The 27368-nt window shown below is 37.0% G+C and overlaps 2 protein-coding genes across 16 annotated transcripts in view; one reads left to right on the plus strand and one right to left on the minus strand.

Moving 5' to 3' along the window:
• fhl1a (four and a half LIM domains 1a) lies at window positions 1-22830 on the plus strand. 2 transcript variants are annotated; one of them, XM_030145682.1, is made up of 6 exons: window positions 1-146; window positions 13586-13767; window positions 16040-16217; window positions 18335-18504; window positions 19526-19712; window positions 21228-22830. In XM_030145682.1, exons 2-6 carry the CDS (start codon window positions 13612-13614, stop codon window positions 21380-21382), a joined length of 846 nt encoding a protein of 281 aa, XP_030001542.1. In that variant the 5' UTR covers window positions 1-146; window positions 13586-13611; the 3' UTR covers window positions 21383-22830. The 2 variants fall into 2 exon arrangements, with proteins under 2 accessions (XP_030001542.1, XP_030001541.1); XM_030145681.1 differs by lacking the exon at window positions 1-146 and adding an exon at window positions 10402-10556.
• map7d3 (MAP7 domain containing 3) overlaps window positions 22053-27368 on the minus strand; it is a 30035-nt gene continuing 24719 nt past the window's right edge. For 8 of the 14 annotated variants that reach the window (XM_030145670.1, XM_030145667.1, XM_030145671.1 and 5 more), the window contains 5 exons: window positions 27306-27359; window positions 27150-27219; window positions 26795-26957; window positions 25020-25306; window positions 22224-24919 (listed from right to left, as the gene is read on the minus strand). In XM_030145670.1, coding sequence (XP_030001530.1) covers window positions 24912-24919; window positions 25020-25306; window positions 26795-26957; window positions 27150-27219; window positions 27306-27359 — 582 coding nt within the window. In that variant the 3' untranslated portion in view covers window positions 22224-24911. Of the gene's footprint in view, window positions 24920-25019; window positions 25307-25703; window positions 25917-26794; window positions 26958-27149; window positions 27220-27305; window positions 27360-27368 lie in introns of those variants that run through there. The other 6 variants (XM_030145673.1, XM_030145677.1, XM_030145676.1 and 3 more) reach the window with 3 other exon arrangements.

The following is a 27368-nucleotide window of genomic DNA, read 5'->3' on the forward strand; positions in this document are numbered from 1 at the left end:
GCTCATGTCCTGCAGTTTTACTTTTTTTCCCTACTCCCTCTGTCTTTTAAAGCAGCGTTGCCTCCGCAGCTTGTGCCTCTGAGCCAAACCCACCGGACGCGCTGCTGGTGTCGAGTAAAAGGCGCTCATCTGCACTCTCTGGAGAGGTGAGTCCAAACCAGCTGTTTAACTAACATTACCAGACAGCTGCTCTGTCCGGTACATACATAAAATAAATGAAATGCAAGAAGATGAAGCGAGGAGGATGTAAAGAAGGAGGGGATTTGGTCAGTTGTTGCGGCGATTGAATGAGTCATGCGTAATTGTGCCATTTCACTGTATTTTGCATTAATTTCCGGGGTGATACTTTTAAATATCATCCCAAAAATTAATATTTAATGCTTTGGAGGATGTTCATTTTACAGCCTTCTTGTTTATCTGTGTTACTCTTATTGTATCACGTTTGACCCTTTCATGCATGAATTATGAGAACGTTAATCAACATTTATTTCCTGAGTGTTTTTATTCCTCATGAAAAAACAATGCGACTGAAAATTTTCTCATAACCCTATTTTTCATGGAGTTCCAAAAATGTCCGCTTGATACCATACATTTCATTTTTGAAGAAAAAAAAAACATGGATTTACTGATATATATATATATATATATATATATATATATATATATATATATATATATATATATATATATATATATATATGATATATATTATGATATATTATTATTATTATTATTATTGTTATTATTATTATTATTATTATTATTATTATTATTATTATTATATATCATGTGAAAACTATGAAATAAAAACATTTTTAATGCTGCTAGTCTGCTGTTTTCTCATATTTTAACAAACTCAAATACTAGTCATTACTCACTTGATGGAAATAATATGCAAAAAAAAACAACTTTTTTGTTAAACAAAAAAAAAACAAAAACAGTGAATTGCAGTTTAGTAACAATAACAAGCATTTTTTTTTTTTTTTTTAGTTTAGTTTATTTCGAATATGCAACAAGACAAAGTAATCTTCCTTAGTCTTTAGAAATAAAACAGGTAGTAAGAGTTCATGGAAGAAAACCAAAAACAAAACTTATACATGTACATGACTTCATTTGCACTTTCGAAAAGGAGTGGGAGGAAGTGTAATTTGTTTAATCCCACCCCTTCAACACTCAAACATGTTAGTGCAGATCTGGTTTATCTAAAACAGCAAAGTTACAGTAATTGTATGAATGTCAGTGTATTATGGGATGGTGCATAAGTGTCCACTGTGTTGGCTGATATGGAACTAGAACAACAAAACCTTGAATATACAAAAGAATAGCTGGAGAAGAACTGTCCACTGGACTGACCACTGTGCATGAAAGGGTTAAATAATTGCGGTTACAGAGCAAAAATCAGACAATTTAGATCAGGGGTGTCAACACATTTTAGTTCAGGGGCCACATTCAGCCCAAGTTGATCTCAAGTGGGCCATACCAGTAAAATAATAACAGTGAAAAAAGGAAAATTATATTATGATCAGGTTTACATCTACAAAGTTTCCTTAAAAATCTGAATAACACGAACAACTTGAATTGTCTTAAGAAGAACAAGTGAAATTTTAACAATATTCTGCCTCGGTTTATCACTATATCAGTTACACATGTGCATTACAATCACACAAAACATTTAGTAACAGGCAGAATATTAGTAAAATTGCATCTACTTTTCTTAAGATATTTCCGTTTGTTCAGATTTGTTCAGATTATTCACTTTTTTTTTGTAAACGTATATTGTAGTAATGTAAAAATTTTCATGTAATTTTACTTTTTTACACCAAAAAAACAGAGAAAATGTGGGGTTGTCATTATTTATAGGTTAGTATGATAATATTTTACTGGTCTGACCCACTTGAAATCTAACTGGACCGTATGTTGAACCTGAATTAAAATGATTTTGACACCACTGATTGTTAATATCTTCAGTGCAAATTTTCCATTTCACAAATTCATCCCGTGGGCCGGATTGGATCCTTTGGTGGGCTGGATTTGGCCCCCGGGCCTCATGTTTGACACCTGTGATTTAGATCATTTAAGTACTCCTACAAGAAATAATAATTCTATAGCAGAACATTATAGTTGTGTTTTTGGCATGTAAAAAGTGGACTGGTCAAGGATTCAATGAGACTTTATTGTTGTTCCAAATAAGTACATGGTTTGTAAGAAGGATGAAAATAGTAACTCAGGTCCCAGCAAAAAAAAAAAAAAAAAAAAAAAAAAAAACAGCCAAGGTAAGAAACTATATGAAGGTTAAAAAATAGAACTGGTAAAACATAGAGGATAAATGATATATAAAGACTTCCATACAGTGAAGTAAGTGTCATTGTAGAGATTCTTACCACCCTAACAGTTACATTATCACCTTTGCTGCTATGTTTTTAATGAATTTATCTGGATGGTAGTTTATCACCCACCTGTCATATACATTACATACTTACTCTGGGTGATCTGTCACCCTGCTGCTAAGGTATGCTACATATTTATACTGGAACTAATTCCACCATTGCACATGTCTACCCATAGCCATATTTTTACTTTGTCATATTTCTATTAACCCATAAAGACCCAGTGTTACTTTTGTGGCAGTTCCCAAATACATTTCACCTTCTTAAATGATTTATCATAATTTATTATAATATTATCCTCTATATTTAGTGTTTTTTCAATGAAAACCATGTATTTTCCTGTATTTAATTTTCTGATTGTAGATGTTCATAAATACTTAGAATTAAGTTGAGGGTTATTATATCAGAAACAGAGAAAACTGAAGAAAAAGTGACTTTTTCAGCAAAGATAGCAATAACTGAACATAAAAATGAGTCTGTCTGTCCACTGTTATTGATCCAACTCCATGAGTTTTACTGGTGAATCAATGTTGTAGAAGGTGACGGTGTTTACACGTTCACTACGGAGCCTCTGAAAGTCCAAATGGGTCATATCTGATGACCATGAAAAGATGAAAAACTGCATTTTAAACTAATTATTACATGTATTGATAGAATTAGTGGTTCAGAAGTTATTAAATGTTGTAGATCAGTAGATGGTTTTGGTTGCCAGTTGCTGTTTGGGTCTTTATGGGTTAATGGTTATATTTAATTTCTATCCATACTGCACATGTACTACCCTTAGTTCCCTTCCATTTAGATTTGCATGTTGTTAACTGTTTTCTTTCTACTCTATGCTACTTACTTACTACTTGTGGTCTGCAATGACTATACACTTCTATTCTATTCTATTCTATTCTATTCTATTCTATTCTATTCTATTCTATTCTATTCTATTCTATTCTATTCTTTTCTTTTCTTTTCTTTTCTTTTCTTTTCTTTTCTTTTCTTTTCTATTCTATTCTATTCTATTCTATTCTATTCTATCATTAAAAAGTGTCCAAATGTAAACATGAAACATACTGCAACAGTTGTACACCTGTTGTAATGGGTTGCATCACATTTCTATCCATTGATCCCACAGATCAAATGCTGTGAAAGTGCAATATGTGGCATAAAACTGTTAAAACATACATCATCTCACAGTCCCCTCCCTTCTGGTTTGGGCTGCTGCCTATGAGTATGATGTCATTAAAGAGACCTGGAGATTGTGGTCCCTTTTCTGGCACAGTAGACCTCCTTGTGGCAGTAGAATGACATCACCATCCTTCACAACCCATAAAAACTTTGTACTTCACTGTGCAATAAATTAACCCACTTAAAACTTCTGCAGAGGTTTTTTTGTTTTTTTCCTTCCCGCAGCAGTTTATAAATAACTTTTAAGACTATTGTATGGGTTTTAAAAGGCTTTTTATTGTAAATTTTTGATGTAAAGTCAGCATGACAGCAGCGCATGCATCCTGCAGTGAAGCTACAGATTATCCATTCATAAAGTCTGGTATGTGGTGTATAATTCATATCAATCTTCAGTGAAGCTGTTGTATGTCAGAGCCTGCATCAGGATAGCAGCAGGGCGTTTGGAACCCTGAAGCCACTGGGAGCCTCGGTGCCAGCTGTGTGTTTATGCTTCCTTTAAGAGGACAGTTTCATCATGTCTTTTATCCTTTTAAATGGAGCAGAGAGACAAAGAGAAAAGACAGGGCAATGGAGTGGCTGAGTGTAGATGACTGAGTTGATGAAACACATGAAACAGCGCTCTCTCTCTCTCTCTTTCTCCCCATCCCAGAACACTACTCCTAAATAGGCGATGCTGCTTGTTTGGATGAAGAGACTTAGTGAGCTAAGTGGAGGCCTGCGCTCCTCCTGTTCTCAAGCTTTTCTAAACTTCACAGAGCTTCAGTGAAGACGTTTGGCGTGACGCAGTGGATAAAACACTAAAAAAGACAACTGTGCAGAAATGAGCAGGAGCCATCAAAGTTAATAAGAAAGACAGCGTGACATGTTAGAGGTCTCGATGTGCTCAAAAGAGAAAAGAAATGCCAGCTTCTGCTTCTAGAGCAACTGAAGCGTCATAGTTTTATGTAAGAATAAAGGCAATTTTTAGGAGAAATTTCAGCTTCAAGAAGAAAAACAGAAAAACGTCTTGCATGTGATAAACAGTTACCACTGCATTACATTTGCGCAATTTAGAAAACTAAAAAGCAAGCAGTGGAAACACTTAAGAGGTATATACTTTCTATTATCCTCCTGAGACCCAGAAACATTTTTTTTTTGCTTTTTTGCTTTTGTTTATCATAATTTAAGTATCATGGTTGAAAGAATCATGTTGCAATAGTTATTTTTTCAAACACATTATTATTATTTTTTATCAAATGTCCTTTGTGGTGGACTTTGGGACTCGTTTGATACTGAATTCATTTTCATATGGATATCTTTTTAAAAGCTTATGGGCTACCCTCACTGCAGCCAAGAAAATGCTGGCATTGAGATGGCAGCCGCCTCATACTTTATCACAGCAACAATGGATCAGTTATTTTCTAGATATAGTTATGATGGAGAGGTGAGTGGCCCGGATGCATGCAGCCAGTGGAAAAACCCTTAGTATGTGGATGCTGTTTATATTATGGTTAAAGAAAGAGTGCAACATAATTGTCTATGACTATCCTGATCACCTATCTGTTTATATCTGTAAATTATATTCTCTTTCATCTATATATGTGTATCTGTTTTTTTCAGTGGTTTTCGTATTTTGAGATCCAGGTTGGGTTGGTACGGGGGTCGTCATTGGTTCTGGGGGGCTGGGGTTTATACTTTGTGTGTCACAAAATCTTCTATCATAAAATGTAATAATAATAATAATAATAATAATAATAATAATAATAATAATAATAATAATAATAATAATAATGGACTGGATTTAGTGCTTTTCTTGACACCCAAAGTGCTTTACATTATTGACCCATTATTCGTTCGCTCTCACATTCTCCCTCTGCTGGTGGTAAACTACATATGTAGCCACAGTTGCCCTGGAGCAGACTGACTGAAAATGTGAATTTCTTTCTTTTTTTTGTATTGTACTTTTGGAGATGCACAATGAAAATAAACAAAAAATTGATTAAACACAAGAGGTATACATTTTCATGTTGAATAGTTCAGTACTTGTTCTTTTTTAGAAGTTACTGACTATTCTGTTGCAGAAATAGTCATGCGGTGCCCACGAGAGGTAACCCACGGGTCTACACTGAAGGCTTTATCTGAAAGTGCATGTGGAGGCGTGTGTTTGTGTGTTAGCAACCCTCCTATCCAACACATATCTGCTGGACAGAAGTGTTACTGTGTTGATAGCGCTCCCCTCATGGCCTTTTGTCCACATGTATTTGACCCCGCTGTCTGGGTCTTGCAGCCGCTCCCTTTTTTTCCCCCTACTGACCATGTGTGTGTCTCGTAATACAGCTCCTCCACAAATGTTGTGTGTTTCTGTGCTGTTGTGTTTTTTCATGTGCTCATGGTGAGTCACTGTTCCCCTGACGGAGATAGTGTGTCTGCATCCGTCGCTGTGTGCTCTTTATCTAACCTGATTTGGAGGATGACTGAGACACATGGATGTCCAGGGCAAAAGGTCATGTTCAGCCTGGCAGATAGGACAGGCTTTTGTTGGCGCTGTTAAGAGTGAGAAGAAGGTGGCAGCTTGTTCCTGTCACACTGAGTGAATTACTCTTTTATTCAGGAAGCACACATCAGATTTCCTGTTACTCTGTGTTGTGGCACCTAAACTACCACCCAGAGACAGGAAAAGTGAAATGATGAAGGTGTTAACAGCATTTGGAGCTTTTGAAGTGTATCAAATTGGTGTTATTTTCTGGTAGTTGATTCTTAAATGGCATCAGAGGTTGTCTTGGTGACCTTTGGTAGATTCATTTTTATCCCGTCCCCCGAAGGAGAGGCAAGTGGTGTTGTTTTGGTTTGTTTGTTTGTTTGTTAATGCTCTAGCTGCTAAATTGTTGGTTGAATTCATATCAAATTGAGTTTATGTATTGTCAGTGACCCAGAATAGATCTCATTACATTTTGGGAACAGTAGGTCAAAGTTAAACATTTTTATGAATTTTTAAAATCTTTTTTTTTCCCATTTACTTATAATGAGCAAAAATTCAAATGTCTGTAGCAGCAAAACAATTGGTTGAATTCATACCAAATTGGGTTTATAAATTACCACTGACCCAGAATAGATGTAATTACATTTTGAGAAAAGTATATCAAAGTTTAAATTTTTAATGAATTTTTAAATTCTTTTTTTCCCCCATTGTGTTATAATGGGCAAAAATTTCCCATGTCTGTAGCAGCAAAACTGTTGGTTGAATTCATTCCAAACTGGGTTTATAGATTGCCACTGACTCAGAATAGATGTGGTTACATGTTGGGAAAAGTAGGTCAAAATTAAATTTTTTAATCCATTTTTAAAATCTTTTTCGTCTCCCATTTACTTATAATGGGCGACATTTCTAATGTCTATAAAAACATCACTTTTGTTCACTTCACTTCAAACTTGGCACATATATAGAGGCAATTGATATGCTGACATCAGTATACACATAGACATGATGATATCAGCTGGATCGATGCCAAAATAAGCTACAATATGTGTGAGGGGTGGGGTTTGTTGTGCCTGGCACCACTTGTTTTTTCTGTATTTCTTCTTTTATATTATACCTACTGCCTAATTCACAGATTCCCAAACTCAAGTTGAACTCTGGTGTCTTTGTTTGGAATTTGTTAAAATACCTCACAGATTTTCACGACTTCTTCAACTTTACCCTCAACTTTTCCATCAAAACAATATTTAATCGCATTTTCAGATCCAGGTTTAAGAGGAGTGAGGGAACAGACCGTAATAGTAAAAAAAAACAACAACGCTCTTTTACTTGGATCAACAAAATGAAGTTACATGTCACAGCCTTGTTATGTATTTTACTCTGCTTTGAGTTTGGAAAAAAGGCCAATTGAATCAGTTCCCATTGACAGATTCATAGTTTTGTTTGTTGTTCCAGATGATGGGTTATTTCTGTTCTCTTTAAAAGCAGGGCTTTGGACATGGCAGTTGTTGAGGTGGGACTTTCGTTTCAGCATCATTATGTCTCAGGACAGCAGTAACTGGGCAGACTTAAACATAATAACCATAAGACTGATAATATATGCAACAGACTGTGTGAGGCCAGACGTACTTTTTGTTACAGTTGTCTGGAAATCAAAACACAGTGACAAAGATTAAACAAACACGTCGGGTTGCGTTGAGCTGTTAGTTGTAGTTGTTAGTCTGGCAAACACGCAGTAAATATTCTAGTCTAAACCATGGCTTTCTGTCTGCTGTGTTTATGTTTTCTTTGGCTAGTTTACAATATAATTACAAGATTCAACCAATAGATTTTGGGTGGTATTCAAGAAACGTCACTGCAAGAATATGTTTTTCATTTTGCGGATGAATAGAAGTGCCCTTGAATGCAGCATGAGAGCGCTATGTTAAACTAACCTACTATTTTGTAGCTCTACTAAGTGTAGAAAACAATCAATAACAATTTAACAACAGTAGCAAAATAACAATTTAGTTACTATTGAGCACTGATAGGAAGTCATATATGTACTGTCATTTGGGTTCATGACCTTTGACCTTGAGTGACCGTTAAGGGTCGAACACAAGGTCACCAACATCTAGGTCTCAACAATGTTCTTCTCCAACACTACTGGTCAGATTCATTTAACATTTATATGTTGTTGATAAATTTTTGAAATATTAAAAATTTGCCTTCACTTTCAATGGTCCACATTTTAATGGTCCACATTTTAATGGCGTATAACATGGAAATGGTTAGAGATATTGATACAGTTACAAATGAACACTGACATTAATGGAGTTTTGTTTAATTAGTTCAGTTCTCCTCCAGTGAAAGTACCACCCACTTCTACTGGGAGATTGATCTCCTGCATCAAGACCACAGAATTCTAACATAACAGCAGAACCTGAAAACCTTGCAGAGTCAACTTTTTAGTGGATCTTGATAGAACATGCCGGTGAGCTACAGGGCCATTGGTCCTGTTTTTTGAGATTGCCGACTATTAAAAACATTCATTCCTGTAGGCTTTTACAGTCACAGAAAAAAATACTAGACCATCAAAAGTCATCAAAAACAATGGTTATGCAATCAGGTACTAACTCCTGTGTGTACCATGTGACTAAAACAGACAGAAAAGAAAACATGGAATGTCTAAAAGCACTGTTTTTGTCAGTACAATGCCATAGCTATTGATGGAAGAACTGAAGTGATTTTGGTTATTATCAAGAAAACATGGAAAATGTCTAGATATCAGCTCTTAAATGAAACTCTTATGAGCTATTTTTGTTGTTATCATCATATTTGTCCAAACAAATGTACCTTTAGTTGTACCAGGCATTAAAATGAACAAGAAATTGAAGAAAACGAGGGTGGTCTAATAATTTTTTCAGCGACTATAATTAGTCATGGACTTTTATGACAGTTTATTCTGTGTTTTACATGTATAGTCATGTTTTGTGTGTTCTTGCGTACTGTTACTGTGAAGCAATTTGTGATTGGTTTCTGTGAAAGCTGCTATAGAAATGATCTTAACTTATATATTTCTTACTCTGCACCAAAGACATAAAGGTTATACCTGTTGTCCCCCCAATAGGTTAAACAGTGAACATAATTTTTAAAGACTGTTGGAACTATTCTAAACCACATTTGCACCATTTTAACTGTTTATCTGCACATGCACAGCTTAACTATGTCCACCAGTTAATCCTGTCCTTATAATGCTAAGACACATATTGTTTTCTTTCCATTCTGCATGTCAGTTTTAGTTTATAAGCATGTTTTTTCACTTTGTACCATATTGTACAATAACTGGAACCAGAGAGACATTTATTCTAATGACAATAAAGAGACTAAGACTGAAATGAGGAGATAATAGTGTTTGGACAAGGATGAAATTATATTAAATAACAGAAATAAGGAAGAAGGAAACGTTTAGCAGACTGTGTTGCATCTGCTTGCAAGGGTTTTGTAGGCAGAGCCCCGGCGCCTCTCTGATTGTTACTTAGTGTTTGTGGGTTTGAATAATTGGGTGACAGATTGTAAAAGGACAAACATAATGTTGTATTCTAAGGTAATGGACCAAACCAAATCTGTAATTACAGCCAGATGCCCTTTAAGAGACTCAATACACAAACACACTGGCTCGCTCTATCGATTTGTGTTTTGTCTAATACATGTAGGCGTTTATTTAATATACCTGACAGATGAGATCTCGTCTCTTAAAAGGAAATGGTTAAAGTAATTCCAAAGCGAGGTTGTTGAGTTCAGTGTGAGCTGAACCATGTTATGCACTTCCTGTCGGATTCATGAGACGTTTTGCTTTTGTGTCAGGAATGTAGAGGGTGTTTCCTGAAATATTTTGGAAGAAGAAAACTGAGATAAGTAAGAAGAATGACTCACCTTAAGCTCCAGTTTCCATAATATGACATTATCTGACTGAAGCATTATTACCTACATACCATATGTGCGTACATACACAAAGACACAGAATCCTGAATGTAATACTTTGTCTCTCCTTAACTCAGTCAGTGGGATCATCTTCCTCCTCCTGTGAATCATCCTTTTGAGTGATGATGTTAAATGATCCAACATGTCATCTGTACATGTTCTAAAGACTCTAACAAAACATCTCATATCAGGGCAGAGGGAGTATCTGTTATCCCCTTATGGCTATCATTCAAAGCCTTTCTTTTTTTTTTTTTTCTAACGCCTGATGTTACATCAATGGAATCCAATCTCCACCTAATCTATCCCCTCTGTCTCTCATCCACACTGTTCTCTGATGCATACCCTAAAAAGGAGTGCAGGGTCCATGGTTGGATTAGGGAATGGGGTTGGGGCGGTGTTTGGGTCACAGAAGGGTATATACAGCCCCCCATATCATAACGGGGGGTATGGGCTGCAGGTTTGACCCTCTGTGGATGCTACTGTCTCCTCCTGTCCTTGTGCTGTCTTTCTTTTCTTTTTTTTCCTCTGGTTTTCCTACTGACTGGAAGCAAACATGTCTTTCTACAGGCATTCAGGTACAAAATATCAGGGAGAAATGGATGCTAAAATGTGTCTTTTTTCTGGCATTTTTCTAAGGTAAAATATCTAAGGTGGGGTTCCACAGGAAAAAATGCATTTTTTGGATGAAGCCACTCTTTAAATGGAGAAAAATAAATGTAATTTGATTGAATACTTTTGTTTAGCATTGTATCTACATTTTAATCCTTATTTGGCTACACTATTTAGCTTATTTCATTGTTTGCATTTACATAAAGAAGACATGAAATGATATTGTCGTATTAAATGTATTCAATTTCAGAGTATCTTTAATGGTAGGTGGCCTAAATCTTTATTATTTATTGCTTTAGTAACTGATTTCTGGTCTAGGTTTCTGACTAATGAACTTTAAGTAATAGTAGCAGCTGATGACAGAAATCGAATTAGTGGCTATTGATAGAAATGTATTGCCTGATATTTCATTTTTCTTCTGCTTTGTTTATATGCTGCATGTTTAAGTTGTAAGATTCTTTTGTATTTACGTACATTTTCTATTAACAAAAAGAGGCAGCCATGTTAAAACAATCACAGTCTGTAGAAGGCCAACACTGAACCGAACACAGTGTCTTTATTCAAAATGGAAATGTCACAAAAAAAACATGTCAGTTATTGAATTTATCTGTTGATGTGGTTGATTTGCTGAGCGGGTCAGTTTGACCGAGCCTGTCTCACTCACGCTGCTCTGACTCACCTCTCCAACTGGTCTCACTCTGACCTTTCTTGTTAAAGAGTACTCCCCGAAGGGCCTTTGGTGGTATACTCCTGTCCCTTCGCAGCTGAGCGATGGTGCATACCACGCCTGTTTGACAGGGGGCAGCTGTCACGCAGTTTGTAACAAAAGATTAAAGCTAAAGAACTGGACTGGTCTCAGCTGGAACCACAATAGCAGCGTAGTCCCAGTGGTCATCTCTACATCCCTCCATTTGTCCCTACTGGAAGGTCACTGTACTTTAAATAGATCATGTGTGTCTTTAATGGAGCTGACTTATGACACCCGGACATTGTGTGTGTGGTTTGAGTGATGGACTGTGTGAGACAGGGGTTTGGGGCGACATGGAGGTGAGTGGGCGGAGATGGGCACGTCACTGCTCAGTCCTCAGCCCAGCTTTTATCCCTGAAAGCACAGCTGCAGATAGTTCCTCTGCTCCATCTATCCATCCACACACACACATGCATGCACAAACGCACGCGCACACACACACACACACACACACACACACCAGGGGCACATACCACTCTCTGGGAGGCTCATCTTTTTTCACACGCCTGTTTACCACATCCCACTGAAATAGCTGCAAGTCCCCTTTCATAAATATTTTCCTTGTTCCTATGGTGACTAGGACAAAATGCCATTCCATCTATTGTTAAACTCACCGGCTTAAATGATTTCGATCACAATGAATAAATCACTTTAGGTAAAGTTCACAGACTGTTCAGCTGACCCGTTTGACATCTCTCTCCTGTGAGAAAAGCTTTAGCGGCAACAGTGATAAGGCTTAATATGTCCACCCTCCACCCTACAGCACAAGTCGTTCCAGGAAACTATTCAGTCTGATCCCAGTGGACGACGCCTCTGATGGGAACACTGGAATGTTGATGAATGGAGAATCACTGCAGTGTAGTTTACAGTGTTTACACTCACAGCTAATAAAGTGACCAGGCCAAAATGCAGACAAAAGACAGTGTGAGCTGGAGTCAGCACAGGAGGGAGGTCTTCGAGGTGGGGGGGCGAAGTGAAAGAGCCAGACGGTCTAAAAATATGACCTAAGCTTTCTTTCCAGGGAGAGCCTGATAAAAAGTCTGCAGGCAGAAAAGCATGCAGACAACAACCAGACATCTGTGGGCTGCTTTTTTTAAACTTCACTCACACTTCCATCATCAGATTGGTATGCTCCTGTTATTGCCAAAACTCAGTGTTTCTTGCTAAGATTAAAAGGGAAATATTAAGTATATTTCATACATATAGGTTTTGTCAATTTCATTGCATTACAAGTGGTGCCAGGGACAACAAACCCCACCCCTCACATGTGTTGTAGCTTATACTGGCATGGATCCAGCTGATGTCATCGTGTTTATACGTGTGGTGATGTCAGCATATCAGTGACCTCTATTTACTGTATGTGCCAAGACTGAAGTAAATTGAAACAAAATTGATGTTTTATAGACATTTGAAATGTTGCCCATTATAAGTAAATGGGAGAAGAAAAAAGATTTTCAAAATTCTTAAAAAATTGGAACTTTGAACTACTTTTCCCAAAGTATAACCACATCTTCTCTGGATCAGTGGCAATCTATAAACCAAATTTGGTATAAATTCAACCAGTAGTTGTGCTGCTACAGACATGTGAAATTTTGCCCATTATAAGTAAATGGGGGAAAAAAAAGATCCAAGAAATTTAAGAAAAATTTTAACTTTGACCATCGTTTCCCAAACTGTAATGACATATATTCTGGGTCACTGGCAATCTATAAACCAAATTTAGTATGAATTCAACCAATAGTTTTTGCTGTTACAGACATTTGAAATGTTGCCTATTATAAATAAATGGGGGAAAAAAAAGTTTTAAGAAATTCATAAAAAAAATGTGAACTTTAACCTACTGTTCCTAAATTGTGATTAGTTCTATTCTATAAACCCAATCTGGCATGAATTCAGCCAATAGTTTTGCTGCTACAGTGTTAACAAACAAACAAACCGAACCAAAAATAATACCCCTTGCCTCCCCTTTTGGGGGGCGGGGTAAAAATATGTAGTGAATTAACAAATCTAATAAGATGCTTTGCTCTTAGTCACAAACGTTATGTTCACACTGCAGGTTAAAGCAGCCCAAACCCAATCATTTGCTCCTACATGACTCCAATTTGTTTTTTCATGACTCAATTCACACTGGATCTGACCTTTTTAAGTCTGATCTAATCCACCCTCAGGTTAGAAAAATCAGCATTGTCTCCATCTGGTGGCTGATAACAAACCTACACATGCAGTAACAGCTGGGTGTTTCCACAGGTCCCAGGCATTATCTCACCTCCACCATGACTGACCGCTTCGACTGCTACTACTGCCGTGATAATCTGCACGGCAAGAAGTATGTGAAGAAGGATGACAAGCATGTGTGCACCAAGTGCTTCGATAAACTCTGTGCCAACACCTGTGCTGAGTGCAGACGCCCCATTGGAGCCGATGCCAAGGTGAAAATAGAGAAAAACACACACATACAACAGCTTAGATGGGCCAGTTTATTCCAATCCAATACTGTACACTTATTGCACTATTAAGGATTCTTGTTTTTATTGGCTTGCACTAAAATCTACATTAATTTAGCACATTCAGATTGTACATAATGCACATATTCATAGTCTGTATACACCTTAAATACAACAGTTGTGCTCATAAGGTTACATACTGTGGCAAAATTAGCAAAATGAAAACATGAGTGATCAGGCAAAACAAATTCTTTTTTTTTTTTTTTGAATGGGACTCAGACTAAACTACAACACATCTAAAAAGCACAATTATTAAATAAAACATAAATAAAGACAATATTTCACAAATTTTTCAGGGCTAACCTGTGTAAACCCCATATCCAAAGTTGATTCTCCCTCTGAATTCTTAAATCATAATATCCTTCTGCCTTGTATTTCTGGTTAGATACAATCTGCATTTCGTTGCCTTGTACTAGTGACAACTGCAGTGACAATAAAGCAGAATCTAGTCCAGTCTAATTTAGATCATACTAGTACTCTGATTTTAGAAACATGTCTAAATATTTCTGTTGCACAAGCCTGTTCTCAAGATAAATAATGACACTTAATATAGCAGAGCTTCGCACTTGGAGTAACTCTCCAGTCACGATCAGGATAGTTACCCTTGATCAAACAATAACCAGCCTCCTCATCGTTGGCTGTTACCATGGTAACAAAGGTCTAAATTAGCCTCTGAGAAGGACAGCTACCTTTTTAGGCTTAAAATAGGTAAGACCTGTTTGTTCAGCTGTCTACTGGTGTGTGCCTATTTAATCAAAGGTTGTCAGATAAAGTCACGACAGTTGTGTATCCGTGATTTCTTGGTTGGTGATGTTATTTAGTGGTCAATGATTCAATCAATGCATCAATTAATCATTGATTCACTGTGGTTCTTTCTGGATCTCAGTGTGTTGTATCCTCAGTTTTTTATATTTATGCACATGATTGCTTTTACATGAACTCCCTTTTATTTAGAAAGTGCTCTCAAAACTCAGACTACGACTGTATTATCAATAGCTGTACCAATACCTCTAGACAACAACGTAATAACAAAATTATTCTTTATTTTCTCTGCACAAATAAGACATATGCATATACACCATATACAGAAAATAATAGATTATTCCAGATGATAATGTTATATTTACACATATGATAAAAACCAAACCCAAACTTCATAATCAACATGAATGTAACGTGGTAACTTTAACCCTTTCATACGTGAATTATGAGAACCTTGGCCAAGATATTTTTCCTGGGTGTTTTTATTCCTCTATAGGCATGAAAAAAACAATGCAATCAAGTTTTGTTTTTTTTTTTTTTTTTTTAAGATGTTACAAAAATGTCCACTCAGCCAGACACCATCCATTAAATTTTTGAAGCAAAGAAACATGAATTAAAAACTAATATCAGAAAGTGATGTAGAAAACTATGCAATACAAACACTTATCATTCACTTTATGGAGATAATATGCAAAAAAAAAAAAAACTTAAAAAAACAACAACTGTTAATTACAGTCTAATAACAATTAGCAATTGATTTACACTAAAACACGTTACTGCAGATCAGGTTAAGTGTTCACTGTGTTGGCTGATATGCAACTAAAACAACAAAACCCATGAATATACAAGAGAACAGCTGTAGAATAATTGTCCACTATAGTGACCAGTATGCACGAAAGGGTTAAGAACAAAAAAAAAAAAAAAAAAAAAAGCAATGTGTACAGTAATTATGCTAACAATTATATCAAATACACTGGAAAACAGCAGATTATGTTCATTCCTGCCTGTGTAACAAACATTGATTAGACAGTTTGTACCAGTTTTCTATTCATGACAGGTAAAATCACCAGATTAACAATTAAATCCTGGGTGTGTTGCTCATAAAGCCCCCACACGACTTAAAAATCAGCCAAAAAAACTGTCGCCACTGGGTCATAGGCAGTTAAATGTGTGAAAATGATGTGTCATTATTCCTAATGAGGCTTTAATTCTTTATATTGCATTTCAACCCACTAAGTCTCCTAATTCCTTCATGGCTCACCACATCTCAGTTCACTTTATCTCTGCTTTAATGCCTGACACATTGGTTTGTTCTGTATTCTGGCCTCTAGCCTGAATTCACATGATGAGCAAACAAAACCCACTTTAATGAAGTCTACATGAGGGCTTAGCGAGGCCGCCTCTGCTCATCCTTGCGTCTCCTCTGTGTGTCCAGGAGCTGCACCATAAGAACCGCTACTGGCATGAGGACTGCTTCCGCTGTGCCAAGTGCTACAAGCCACTGGCCAGTGAGCCGTTCAGCGCTCGGGATGACGGCAAGATAATGTGCGGCAAGTGTAGCTCCCGGGAGGACGGAAACCGGTGCCAGGGCTGCTACAAGGTGGTCATGCCAGGTAGCGTTTGCTGTTAATCTGTTTCACCGCTGGGATTTTACTGACATCAGACCTTCAACACATCCAAACCATGTTTATTCACACTTACTAAGCCTGTGTAATCTTTTGGATCTTCATCTTTTCCATCCTAGTCTGACCTCTTTGATATTGTTTTGCTCTAAATAGAACGCCTTGTCATTATATCAAGAGCTGTGCAAATAGAGGTTATTATTATCATCAACCACCAAAATAGGAAGCTTCATCAGTTGTGCCGCTGTCTCATCATTAAAACCACTTAACAATCAGCTTCCTGCTATTGATTCATTACAAGGTCATACTGTGCAAACAAACACTGTTCAGACCCAAAGAGCTTTAATGAAGGCCAGAGGTTATTTTGAGGAAGTCTCCAAAAACACCAAGTGTGTCAGATGTGTCAGGCTGAGCTTTAAAATGCACAGAAAAAATGATGTCTGATGAATTTGTGCAGCCATAAAAACATGTAAATTTGTATTATAACAGTGTAAACATCATATTAAGACAGTACAACACATTATCACAAGCCTCAACACTACTTCAGAAGAAGCAAAATGAGAAAATGTATGATATTTGTTAAGGACAGACTGTACAACTACAGTATGTCACACTGCAGTTTCTACATGTGATGTTTTCACGTGTGTGTCAAACAGGCTCTTTGTATGTTCTGTCGCTGTTTGGATATGCAAATATACCACAGATATCTGTAATTCAGTTCTCACATGTCAAAAGGAGTATTTCAGACATCCATAACGTCATGTGTACTGGGCTTTAAGTTTCAGACACACACAATTTTTGGTGTCCTGTGAACCTTGTGGGTGTTTTTAATCGAATTCTTATGAGATACAGGATCTGCAACCTTATCTTTATTATGTCAGTATGTGATAACAAAATATCTGATATATTCTGTCTGTCTTGCCAGCAGACTGGGGCACCATAAAGGGGGGGTAAACATGACAAATTCATGGGGCCCAGCATTCCCAGGGGGCCCATTGGATATAGGTTGGAAGTTGTGAAAATTTCACGTAAGCTCCGGAGTAAAAGAGAGGCATAGAGGCCAGGAGTTAGAGGTCCAAAGTTAAGTTTCACCTTTGGTTTCACACCAGTTACGGCACTTATGGAACACATATGGATAAGTGAGTGATGACGATAAAGGCAGGAGAGAGGCAGGACCACAGCAGCAGGTCCAGAGATGATCCAGGGAAAACCTGTAAGGCAATAAAGCACAAAGACTCCAGGGAAGAAGATAGGTTGAAATAATCCCAAAGGCATCAATTAGTGATATGTGAGGTATTTAGGACTGTTTAGAAAGTCTTTTTCCTGTTTTTTTTATTTTTTATTTTTCTCACTAATTTTTTTTCTGTTTTTTTCCCCACTGCATTTTTTTCCAGTTTTTTTTTCCCCCACTAATTTTTTTCCCCACTACATTTTTTGCCTGTTTTTTTTCCCCACTAATTTTTTTCCCTGTTTTTTTCACACAAAATTTTTTCCTGTTTTTCCCCCATTAATTTTTTTCCTGTTTTTTTCCCACTAACAGTTTTTCCTGTTTTTTTCTTTCCCACTAAATTTTTTTCCTGTTTACTTACACACACTACCAGAATGGAAATGAATGTTTTAGTTCAACTGTCACTTACAGAATGACTTTTATTCAGTCCACCACTACATTTTTTCCTGTTTTTTTTTTTTCCGACAAAATGTTTTTCCTACATTTTTCCCACAATTTTTTTTTCCTGATTTTTTTCCCTCATGAAATGTTTTTCCTATATTTTTTCCTACAAAATGTTTTCCTGTTTTTTTCCCCACTACATTTTTTCCCAGTTTTTTTCCCACTAATTTTTTTTCCACTTTTTTTCCCCACACAAATTTTTTTCCCTGTTTTTTTCCCAACATAAAATATTTTCAGTCATTTTAGCCATTGGGGATGTTTTTAACTAGTTAGAACTCTGTTGCAGATATTCAGAATGTTTGTATTAAGTGAAAAATAAAAACCGAAGACAACAAAAGAAAGGGAAATGTTATTATGAATATCTAAAATCTAATTACTGATGTATGCACGTGGTTCGACTGAATGTCCAAATAGTTAACTGTATTCCTGTGTGTTGTAGGATCCCAGAATGTGGAGTATAAGAACAAAGTGTGGCATGAGGAGTGCTTCACCTGCTTTGAGTGCAAGCAGCCAATCCGCACACAGAGCTTCTTGACCAAAGGTGATGACATCTACTGCGCTCCCTGCCATGACAAGAAGTTTGCCAAGAAATGCTTCCACTGCAAGCAGGTACACAAACATCACATCATATAGTGAACAGTGGCGGCTGGTGAAATGATTTTTTGGTGGGGCGCAGTATCCAAGTCAGTTTTCAGCTACACTATATCCACATATCACCACTAGGATACATGTACATACGTCACTATTTTAATATATTACTTCAAATTAAAATAAAAATGCACAGTATGTTTTGTCAGTCATGTAGCCTATTTTTATGTAAATTTCACCCGTCTATTCTTCAAACATGCACATTTTTCCATGTGTCTAATGTTAAAGTCAGGCATGTCCCTGACAAGTATCTTTTCCACTGATAGTATGGACACTGCATTTATATCAGTAGGGCTGGGCATATTGATAGTGTCAATACCAAGGTGAGTATCATATTGGATTGATACCAAGGTGATGAGATTGATACTTTTGTTGCAGCTTCTCTTCTATACGTCCTGCAAATTACTTGAATTTCCTCACAGAGTTCATGCTGTTCAGTTGATACTGATAAAAAAAAGTATCAGTATTGGTGATACTAGCCCTGTATTTACTGGGTATCGGACCGATACCAAAATTCCCAGTATTGACCACCCTTATAGACCAGGGGTGAATGTAGTTCACATAGCATTGCCTAAAAAGAAATTAAATGTAAGGGCTAAAGCATACCACTTGTGCCGGGAATTGAACCCTCAACCTCCCACATCATAGTCATTTGGGAGCCTTGGGTGCAGATTTTTGCACCCCAAACAGGAAACACATGACTTCACTGTTCACTAAACAACCAAAAACATTTTTAAACTACACTTTAATGCAACCAGTGCAAGCATGTACTCACCTGCTGCATCATGTACAGCTCATTTATTTAAATATTAAGGTTTCTCTAAAATTATTTTAGGTGATTCTTATTGTCTTCTTCTTCATGTAAGACAGGTGGGGCACTGCTCTAGCGCCCTCTATAGACAAGCCGCCACTGGTAGTGAAGTAATAAAAATTAAAGGTTAGGCTTGCGGAGTTTGACATAGTGATATGTTTTGCTTCTTAGCCCATCACCTCTGGAGGGATCAGTTACCAGGACCAGCCCTGGCACTCCGAGTGTTTCGTGTGCAGCACCTGCAGCAAACCGCTGGCAGGAACTCGCTTCACTTCCCACGACAACCATGTTTACTGTGTCGACTGCTACAAGACTGATGTGGCTAAGAAGTGCCATGGCTGCAAGAATCCTATCACAGGTCAGAACAGCATGTATCAGCTTAAAAAAAAAAAAAAAATCAAGACTAATCATGTCCAGATCACTTCCTTATTTGGTTTTTTTTTTTTTTTTTGTAGAAGCAAACTGATGTAAACCATGTGTCAAATTCATTACACAGTCCAAAATTATTTTATTCTTTAGTCAAAACCATCAACAGCCAGATGTTTCTGCTTCTGTGGCATTTAAAATCCTTTGAAAAATGTCCAGTGAGATCAGCTCCTTAAGTTTCAGATCATTCTGTAAGTTATTCTAAGCAGACAGAGCAGCATATTTAATAGACTTTTCCCCCAGATCAGTGTAGGACTATGAAACAGATTGAAGGAATAAATGCTGAGATGGAAGACTGTAGCCAGCAGGGCATTTTTTTGACAGATGTAGTTTTGGACAAACCAAAACGGAGATGTATTATTCATTATTTTCATGTTTTCTTTGAAGGAAATGCTCAGCTTTAGCTTTCCTAATTGCTACAGTACATCAATTTTTCAAGCCTGAAGAGCAGCCAGTCAGAATTCTGTTTTATTTTTCTAGCTTTTGCCCATGACAGATTACATGTAATAATTTGGACAGTTCTGGGGTATGGCTGTTGGCTGCATCTTCTTAATATGCAAATCTAGGGTTTGAACAGCTAATAATGCAGCCTTGTTTAATTCCAGATTTAATATCAGAACAGTTGAATCACTGCTAAATGTTATGACAAATGAGCTGTTTTAAAATAGATGCATCACTTCTTACAAATTAAAGCACTGGTGTCAAACATGGCCCACAGGCCAAAACCGGCCCGCCAAAGGGTCCAATCCAGCCTGGGGGATAAATTTGTGAAATTCAAAAATTACACTAAAGATATTAACTACCTTTTTAGTTCATTTCCACATTCAGCCCAATCTGTTCTTAAGTAGGTCAACCAGTAAAATATTATCATAACCTATAAATAATGACAACTCCAAATTCTTCTCCCTTTTTTTTTAGTGTAAAAAAGTAAAATTGCATGAAAATATTTACATTTACAAACTATCCTTTCACAAAAAATATAACCTGAACAAATATGAACAACCTGAAATGTCTAACGGAAAAATAAGTGTAATTTTACCAAGATTCTGCTTGTTACTACATGTTTTCTGTATTTGTAGATCTACTTTGATCTGTAAGTTGTAATGTACGTGCAAATGATAAACTGAGGCGTAATATGGTTAAAACTGCACTTATTTTCTTAATATATTTTTTTTTTCATTGTTCGTGTTATTCACATTTTTGTGAAGGACAATTTGTAGATGTATTTTCATAATGTAGTATTACTTTTTCCACTCTAAAACAGAGAAAAATTTGGAGTTGGCATTATTTATGTATTGTTATTATTTATATATTGTGTTATTTTACTTCAGATCATATTGGGAGGATGTGGCCCCTGAACTAAAATGAGTTAGACACGTCTGAATTAAAGTGTCTTTTTGGACTTGACTGTGACGCTGTCTCCATGTTCCCTTCTCCATCTCTGCAGGTTTTGGCCATGGCACCAATGTGGTGAATTATGAGGGCTACGCCTGGCATGAGTACTGCTTCAACTGCAAGAAGTGCTGCCTCTCTTTGGCCAACAAGCGCTTTGTCATCAACGGAGATCATATTTACTGCCCCGACTGCGCTAAGAAACTGTGAACAGCACAATGAGCTGTGCAGAGCATCTCTAGAAACAGGAAGTTACACCACAACTGACTTAAATCTTATTATTGCAAATAAAATAACATTTAAAAATAAATCAACTTTTGATATTTTTGGGAACTGAATAGCTCAGAAATCCCAAAAAGAGTCAGTTTTGGTGAAATGTCTCCAACAGACTAAAGGTTATTTCAAGTAAACATGCACTAGCTTGACTCATTTATCTACATATATGTAAATGCATCTTCTGTCTGTGTTGGGGGTGGATACTAACATGCAAATATTATTTCTTTTGTGGGATTGTGATATGCACTATTAATCTAATCTAATCCAGGGTTTTTATGAAACCAAAGCCTTTTCAGTGCCTTACTGGAAACCTTCAGAGAGAATAAATGCTTTTTACATGCATACTGCTGCTCATACATACCAGCTTTGATAAATAATCTGTTAAGTCTCTGAATGTTTGGAAAGATTACGAGAATGTTACAAATCAGAAAAAGAATGTCAAACAAAGATCTAGTCTTTGAGGTTGTCGCCGAAAAATAATCTGCTCTTGTATTTGAGACATTTTGAGTGAACTTGCAGCAAAATGAGAATAAAAGATGAAATGTTCTGAAGTCTTTTTTTCTCCACAGTAAATAAATAAAATAAAATAAAATAGGCAAAGGAATATTTTTGCAAGACTTTATTGTTTAACAGTTTGTTTCTTCTCAGTACACTTTAGATATATTTACAGTACAAATTAATTTGTAGACAGGGCGTTATGGTTGTAAATCTTTCAGAGAAATATTCATATTCACAAAGCTGCCCTCGTTGGGTACACTGATTGTCGAGGCCGAGGTAAGGACAAGCTTTTTTGTTTTTTTTAGTTCACTATAATACAATAAAAATACTCAATCTCAAGCTAAGGCACCGTTCTATCCTATTAATAAAGACAAGGTACAGGACAAGGAGCAGTCGTCTGTGTACTTAAGCCCTCAAAGATGCAGCAGGACCAGGATTAGATACAGTATCTGTTCAAGCAGCAGCTACAAAAGCCTTCACCAGATGCTACTCATGAAGCACCCGCCCAAGTCAACAAGCCTTAGTTTTAGTGAAAGCGTCAGGAAGCAGGAATGATTTGGGGTAAAGTATGTATACAGGCAAAGCTTGGATTATTAACCAAGAACTCTAAAACATCTGGGCATGAACAAACCACAAAGACCTTTTTTAAATCCAGAATATAACAGCTTTCCATCTCTATTGTACAGTAAAGCTACTCCTCAGTAAGTATCAGTCGTTCTTTAAAAATAGTGAGCAAATTTCTGACAGTGCAAAGTGTGTCGTATTTTCTAGATGAATATTGTATCTAAGCCAAAGCGGACATCTCTGAAAGACATGGTAAATAATTGAGGACGGTGTATTGTGCATTTTACATTCTTTGAGCTTATTAATCAATGCAAACATCTAATAAAAAGGCCCTAGTCTTTATGTACAAAGTTGTAAAGAGGGTCTGAATGCAGGCAGAGAACAAGGCAAAAATCAAGGTCCCCAAACCTTATGTTGGACTACTCAAGCCCAGGGAATTTCAAGATTTCATTCACGAAAAAAATCCATGACAGACAGAAAACTACATCAAATTAAGTCTGAACTGTGTCACATTTTGTTGCTGTCTCAGTTTGCTGTGGCAGATGTACACTGCCTCATACAAGAAAATGAAAGGTTGCTTCCTGAGATGATATGGCTATGAGAATTATCCAATATCCCCATATCCTTTAACATAACACAAAACAGTTAAGGTGACACTAAGAACATTATGACAGAACACAACTCTGTGTCGTGGGTCAGACATGTTGCTTAGGGTTGAAACAGATGTGCGGCTGAGAAGTTTCCAAAAACATGCAGATACAAACATAAATTGTCAAAAACATGTAGTGGGTCCGCTTTTGGCCCCTTGTTTAGCAGAGCGAATATGGAAGAGGGCTCTCTGAAAAATTAGGGTTTTATGGCTGCCCAAAATGTAACCTGACTGCCACGGGGCATGAGTCAACCAGCAACTTAACAACACCGTCACAAACACAGACTTCAATTATCCACATCCTGATGCAATTCTGTCCTAAACATGGCTTCACTTGCCTAATACTGATTATATACACAATACAATAACACTTAAATATATGTAGAAATGTATTTTCATATATAAACAAACAGCCAAATTTTATATCATAAAAACAGCTGAAATGTCAGAAGTAGCAGCTAGTGGATGAAAGATATTAAAGGAAAGTGGACTCACAGCCAAAGACATCGATGACAAAGTGTGTATGGATGTGATAGTAAAGCTCTGTAGTTGTAGGAAAGGTGAACTGTGAGCATCATGACTGAAGCGCTAAACACAGGTTCGGTTCAGTAAAGTGAACACATCCTGCCTCAGAAGCAAATATGAATGAAACTAGTGGACCTCATCTATCATTAAATTAGTATGTTACAGGTGTAGTTATTGTGGAAAACAGATTAGATTTTATATTTAACCAAATGCAACTTGGATTTACAGCAATGCTGTTAGTAAACATAAGAGTCTATATACATATGTAAAAAATAACCTAAACGGACCGTAAGCCCTAATTTAATGAACTGCTAAAACTTCAATGAACAAATTAATTCACTACAGTGTTGTCGTGAAGCCCAACACTTTTCAGGTTGTAACAATTGTGCTCCTTATGCCCCCTACTGGTCAAAGAGGGAAACACAGAGTGAGGAAAGCCAAGAAAAGGGGCTCGAAGGACAAAGTTCAATACAGTACCCATTCCCAAGTGCACATGACGCAGTGTTGTGCATGCAGGAGCTTAAGCACAAACAATGTTGTATATGTATGCACTTAAAGATTGGAAGTTGAGAAAAATGATAAGGCCATATTGCTGGATGCTGCAAAAAGCAGCCGGTCAAGTAAATTTAGATAAATCACATGCAAAAAAACTGGGACGCCCATCCTCCATTCCTCCTCACAGAACCGAGTGAATTAACCAATCATTCTATTAATTCACGATATTAACCTCATGTTCAGTACATATAGATAAATGTGCATGTGTCCTGGAATAGTATCATATAAGAGAAAAAGACTAAACATATGATAACAATAATTACAATAACACAGAAGCCAAAATTAATAAATTACAACAAAAACACCCCTGACAAAGACAAAACTCTTAAAAAATATCAAAAGTGGACACAATATAGAAAAAGAATCTGGACATCAGAAGAACTAAACACAAGAAGAAGAGGAAAGAGACCTGAAGCTAGAATGTTAAAGGATATTTATACATTTCTGTGGAATTTCCCTGAAGCATAAGATTTTAGAGATAATTTAAAAACATTTTCCTCATCATGTAGGGTGCAAATTTAGCACTTGGGGTGGTCTTTCCGCTTCACCTTGTGCTTCTCCGTGTGGTTGAAGAGGAGGAAGATGGCTGGAACTTGTGGAGGACATTTTAAGGAGCTGGATAAGAACTTTAGGAGTGCAACAATAACAGGCTTCTGGTCGACAGATTCAGTATCAAATCTCTGCAAAGAAATGTGAGAAAAAGAGCTTATATCTTTCCTGAACACAAGTCACACTGGATAGAATGACTGACTAAAACATAGTACTACAGCCGCTCCTCACCTGACAGGGCTTCTATAGGCTGATTAGAGGAATGCAGGGTGTTGACGGGGGTCCCCTTGTCCTCAAAGGCGACTCTGTTCCCATCTGGGGCCCCATCACAGTTGATCAAAACCTGATTACAGTCTTCAGCTTCGATGAGAGGTCGAGTCTTGGAGTGGACGTTGAGGTCGATGAGCTCCTCGAAGCTCCACTGGTTGGTTTTTCCGTTGAGCCCTGAGACCAGACCGACCTTGGCAGAGTCCTGCTCATTCAGGAACTCCGAGCCCTCCACAAGACGGCCTTTAGGACTGGAGAAGACAGGGGGAGGTGTGAGTAAACACTGTGAGGTATAAGTGTAATGTGTTAGGAGACAATCTATTGATTTCACATGTTTAAAGAGTTTCGCCAAATCTTGGTAACAGCAGGACAGAGCATATGCTATGAAAAAATAAATTGTTGCAATGAATAAATATACTGCACAGCTGTTGTGTGAAACCATTTTGCATTTTTAGTTTTAGACAGAGCCAGAAGTGGGAAGTGAGGACTTGTATGTGGTTCACTATTTTCTGAAATCCTTTGCAGGGTTTTCAAAAACTCGATTCCCCTAGTAAAAAGTGATACTAAATGATACTAAATCAATAAGAATATGCTTAAGATGAAGATAATGATAAAGAATGAGATTGTTTAATTTTGTTGGGTTTTTTTGTTTGTTTTTCTTGAGCGGAATAAAAAGTGAGTTTCCCCTTGGAGGTCAATAACATTTATATCTGCATTGCCGTGGCCTAGACGGTTGGAGTAGCAACTTGTGACCGAAGGGTACTTCAGGACAGCACTCAAACCCCCATTTGCTCCCTGTGTGTTGGACACAGCAGCCCACTGCTCCTGGTCTGCTGTGTGTGGTGTGTTCTGCATGTTCAGCTAGTGATGGGTCAAAAGCAGAGGGTAAATTTCAGCATGTGTTGCATGTCTACATGTAAAATATAGACTGACAAATTAAATGTTTCTTCTATATCCCCAATGCCCCCAAAACCTCAAGTCGTCCCTGATTTTGTTCCCAATTTAATTTAGGGTTTTGTTAGAGTCAGTGGGACTTTAACCCATAAAGACCCAAATATCCACTGTCGACTAAAATCCTCTATTGATCTAACATATTTAATACCTGTTGAGTCACTAATCCTATCAACACATGTAAACAATTGGTGTTAAATGCAGTTCATCATCTTTTCATGGTCATCAGATATGACCCATTTGGACGTTCAGAGGCTCTGTAGTGAACGTGGAAACACTGTCATCTTCTACGACATTGATTCACCAGTCAAACCCATGGAGTTGGATCAATGACAGCAGATGGAGACACTTGGTTTTATGTTTTGTTATTGATATCTTTGCTGAAAAAGCCACTTTTTCATCAGTTTTCTCATGTTTTTAATATAACCCTTAACTTTAATTTGAGCTTTAATGATCAGTGAATTAAATATTGGAAAATACATGATTTACACTGAAAAAACACAAAATAAAAAAGATACTATCGCAATAAATGGTGATAAATCACTTAAAAAAGGTTAAATAGAGAGAAAAAGTCATTTGGGAATTGCCACAAAAGTAGCACTGGCTTTTTATGGGTTAAGCGGGTATTTTTGAATCGATGTTAAAAAATAACTAATTGTTCTCCAGTAAAATGAATGGTTTAGTAGGATCTACACGTGCTACAAAATGGTTAGTGTACAGCTCTGAGTATATATATATATGAGTCATTGTTCAGTTATATGATTAATCTTGTTGTTTTGTAGCCATACCTAACAGCCTGAGTCTCGTCTGTGCTTACACCATTGTTATTCTCCTTGTCATCCGTCTCTGGTTTTCCGTTTACGCTGCCCAGGGGTTCCTCTCGTTGTGCTATAGGCTCACCAGAGGACAGACCGCCCTCATCGGTCTCCGTGCCGATTTCACCTGTCTGGGCTACATGAATTAAAGAACAAGATTTGTATAAGATGAGTCATAAGTCAGACAGAATTATGTAAATCCAGGAGATTCCATTAATGTAAAGTATATGCAAACAAACACAGAGAGCATGGACACGCTTTCATTGTGGTTAATGTGCGTGAGACCAAATTCAAAAGTACTTTCATACATTTACATGAGAAAACTTACCCTCAGTTTCACAGTTTATCTGGTCTTCTCCCTCGTCCTCAATATCCTGTGCGGATTTATCATCATCTCTCTTAGAAGGTAATACAAACAAAATGTCAACATACATTCATAGTAGTGGACTGACTGGACACATGAACTAAATAAATGTGATCTCACCTTCAAGTCATTTTGGTCCCCTTTTCTTGTTCTCTTCATTATTTCTTCAATTCTCTAAAAAAA

This window comes from Sphaeramia orbicularis, chromosome 10 (assembly GCF_902148855.1).
Source record: "Sphaeramia orbicularis chromosome 10, fSphaOr1.1, whole genome shotgun sequence".
NCBI lineage: Eukaryota > Metazoa > Chordata > Actinopteri > Kurtiformes > Apogonidae > Sphaeramia > Sphaeramia orbicularis.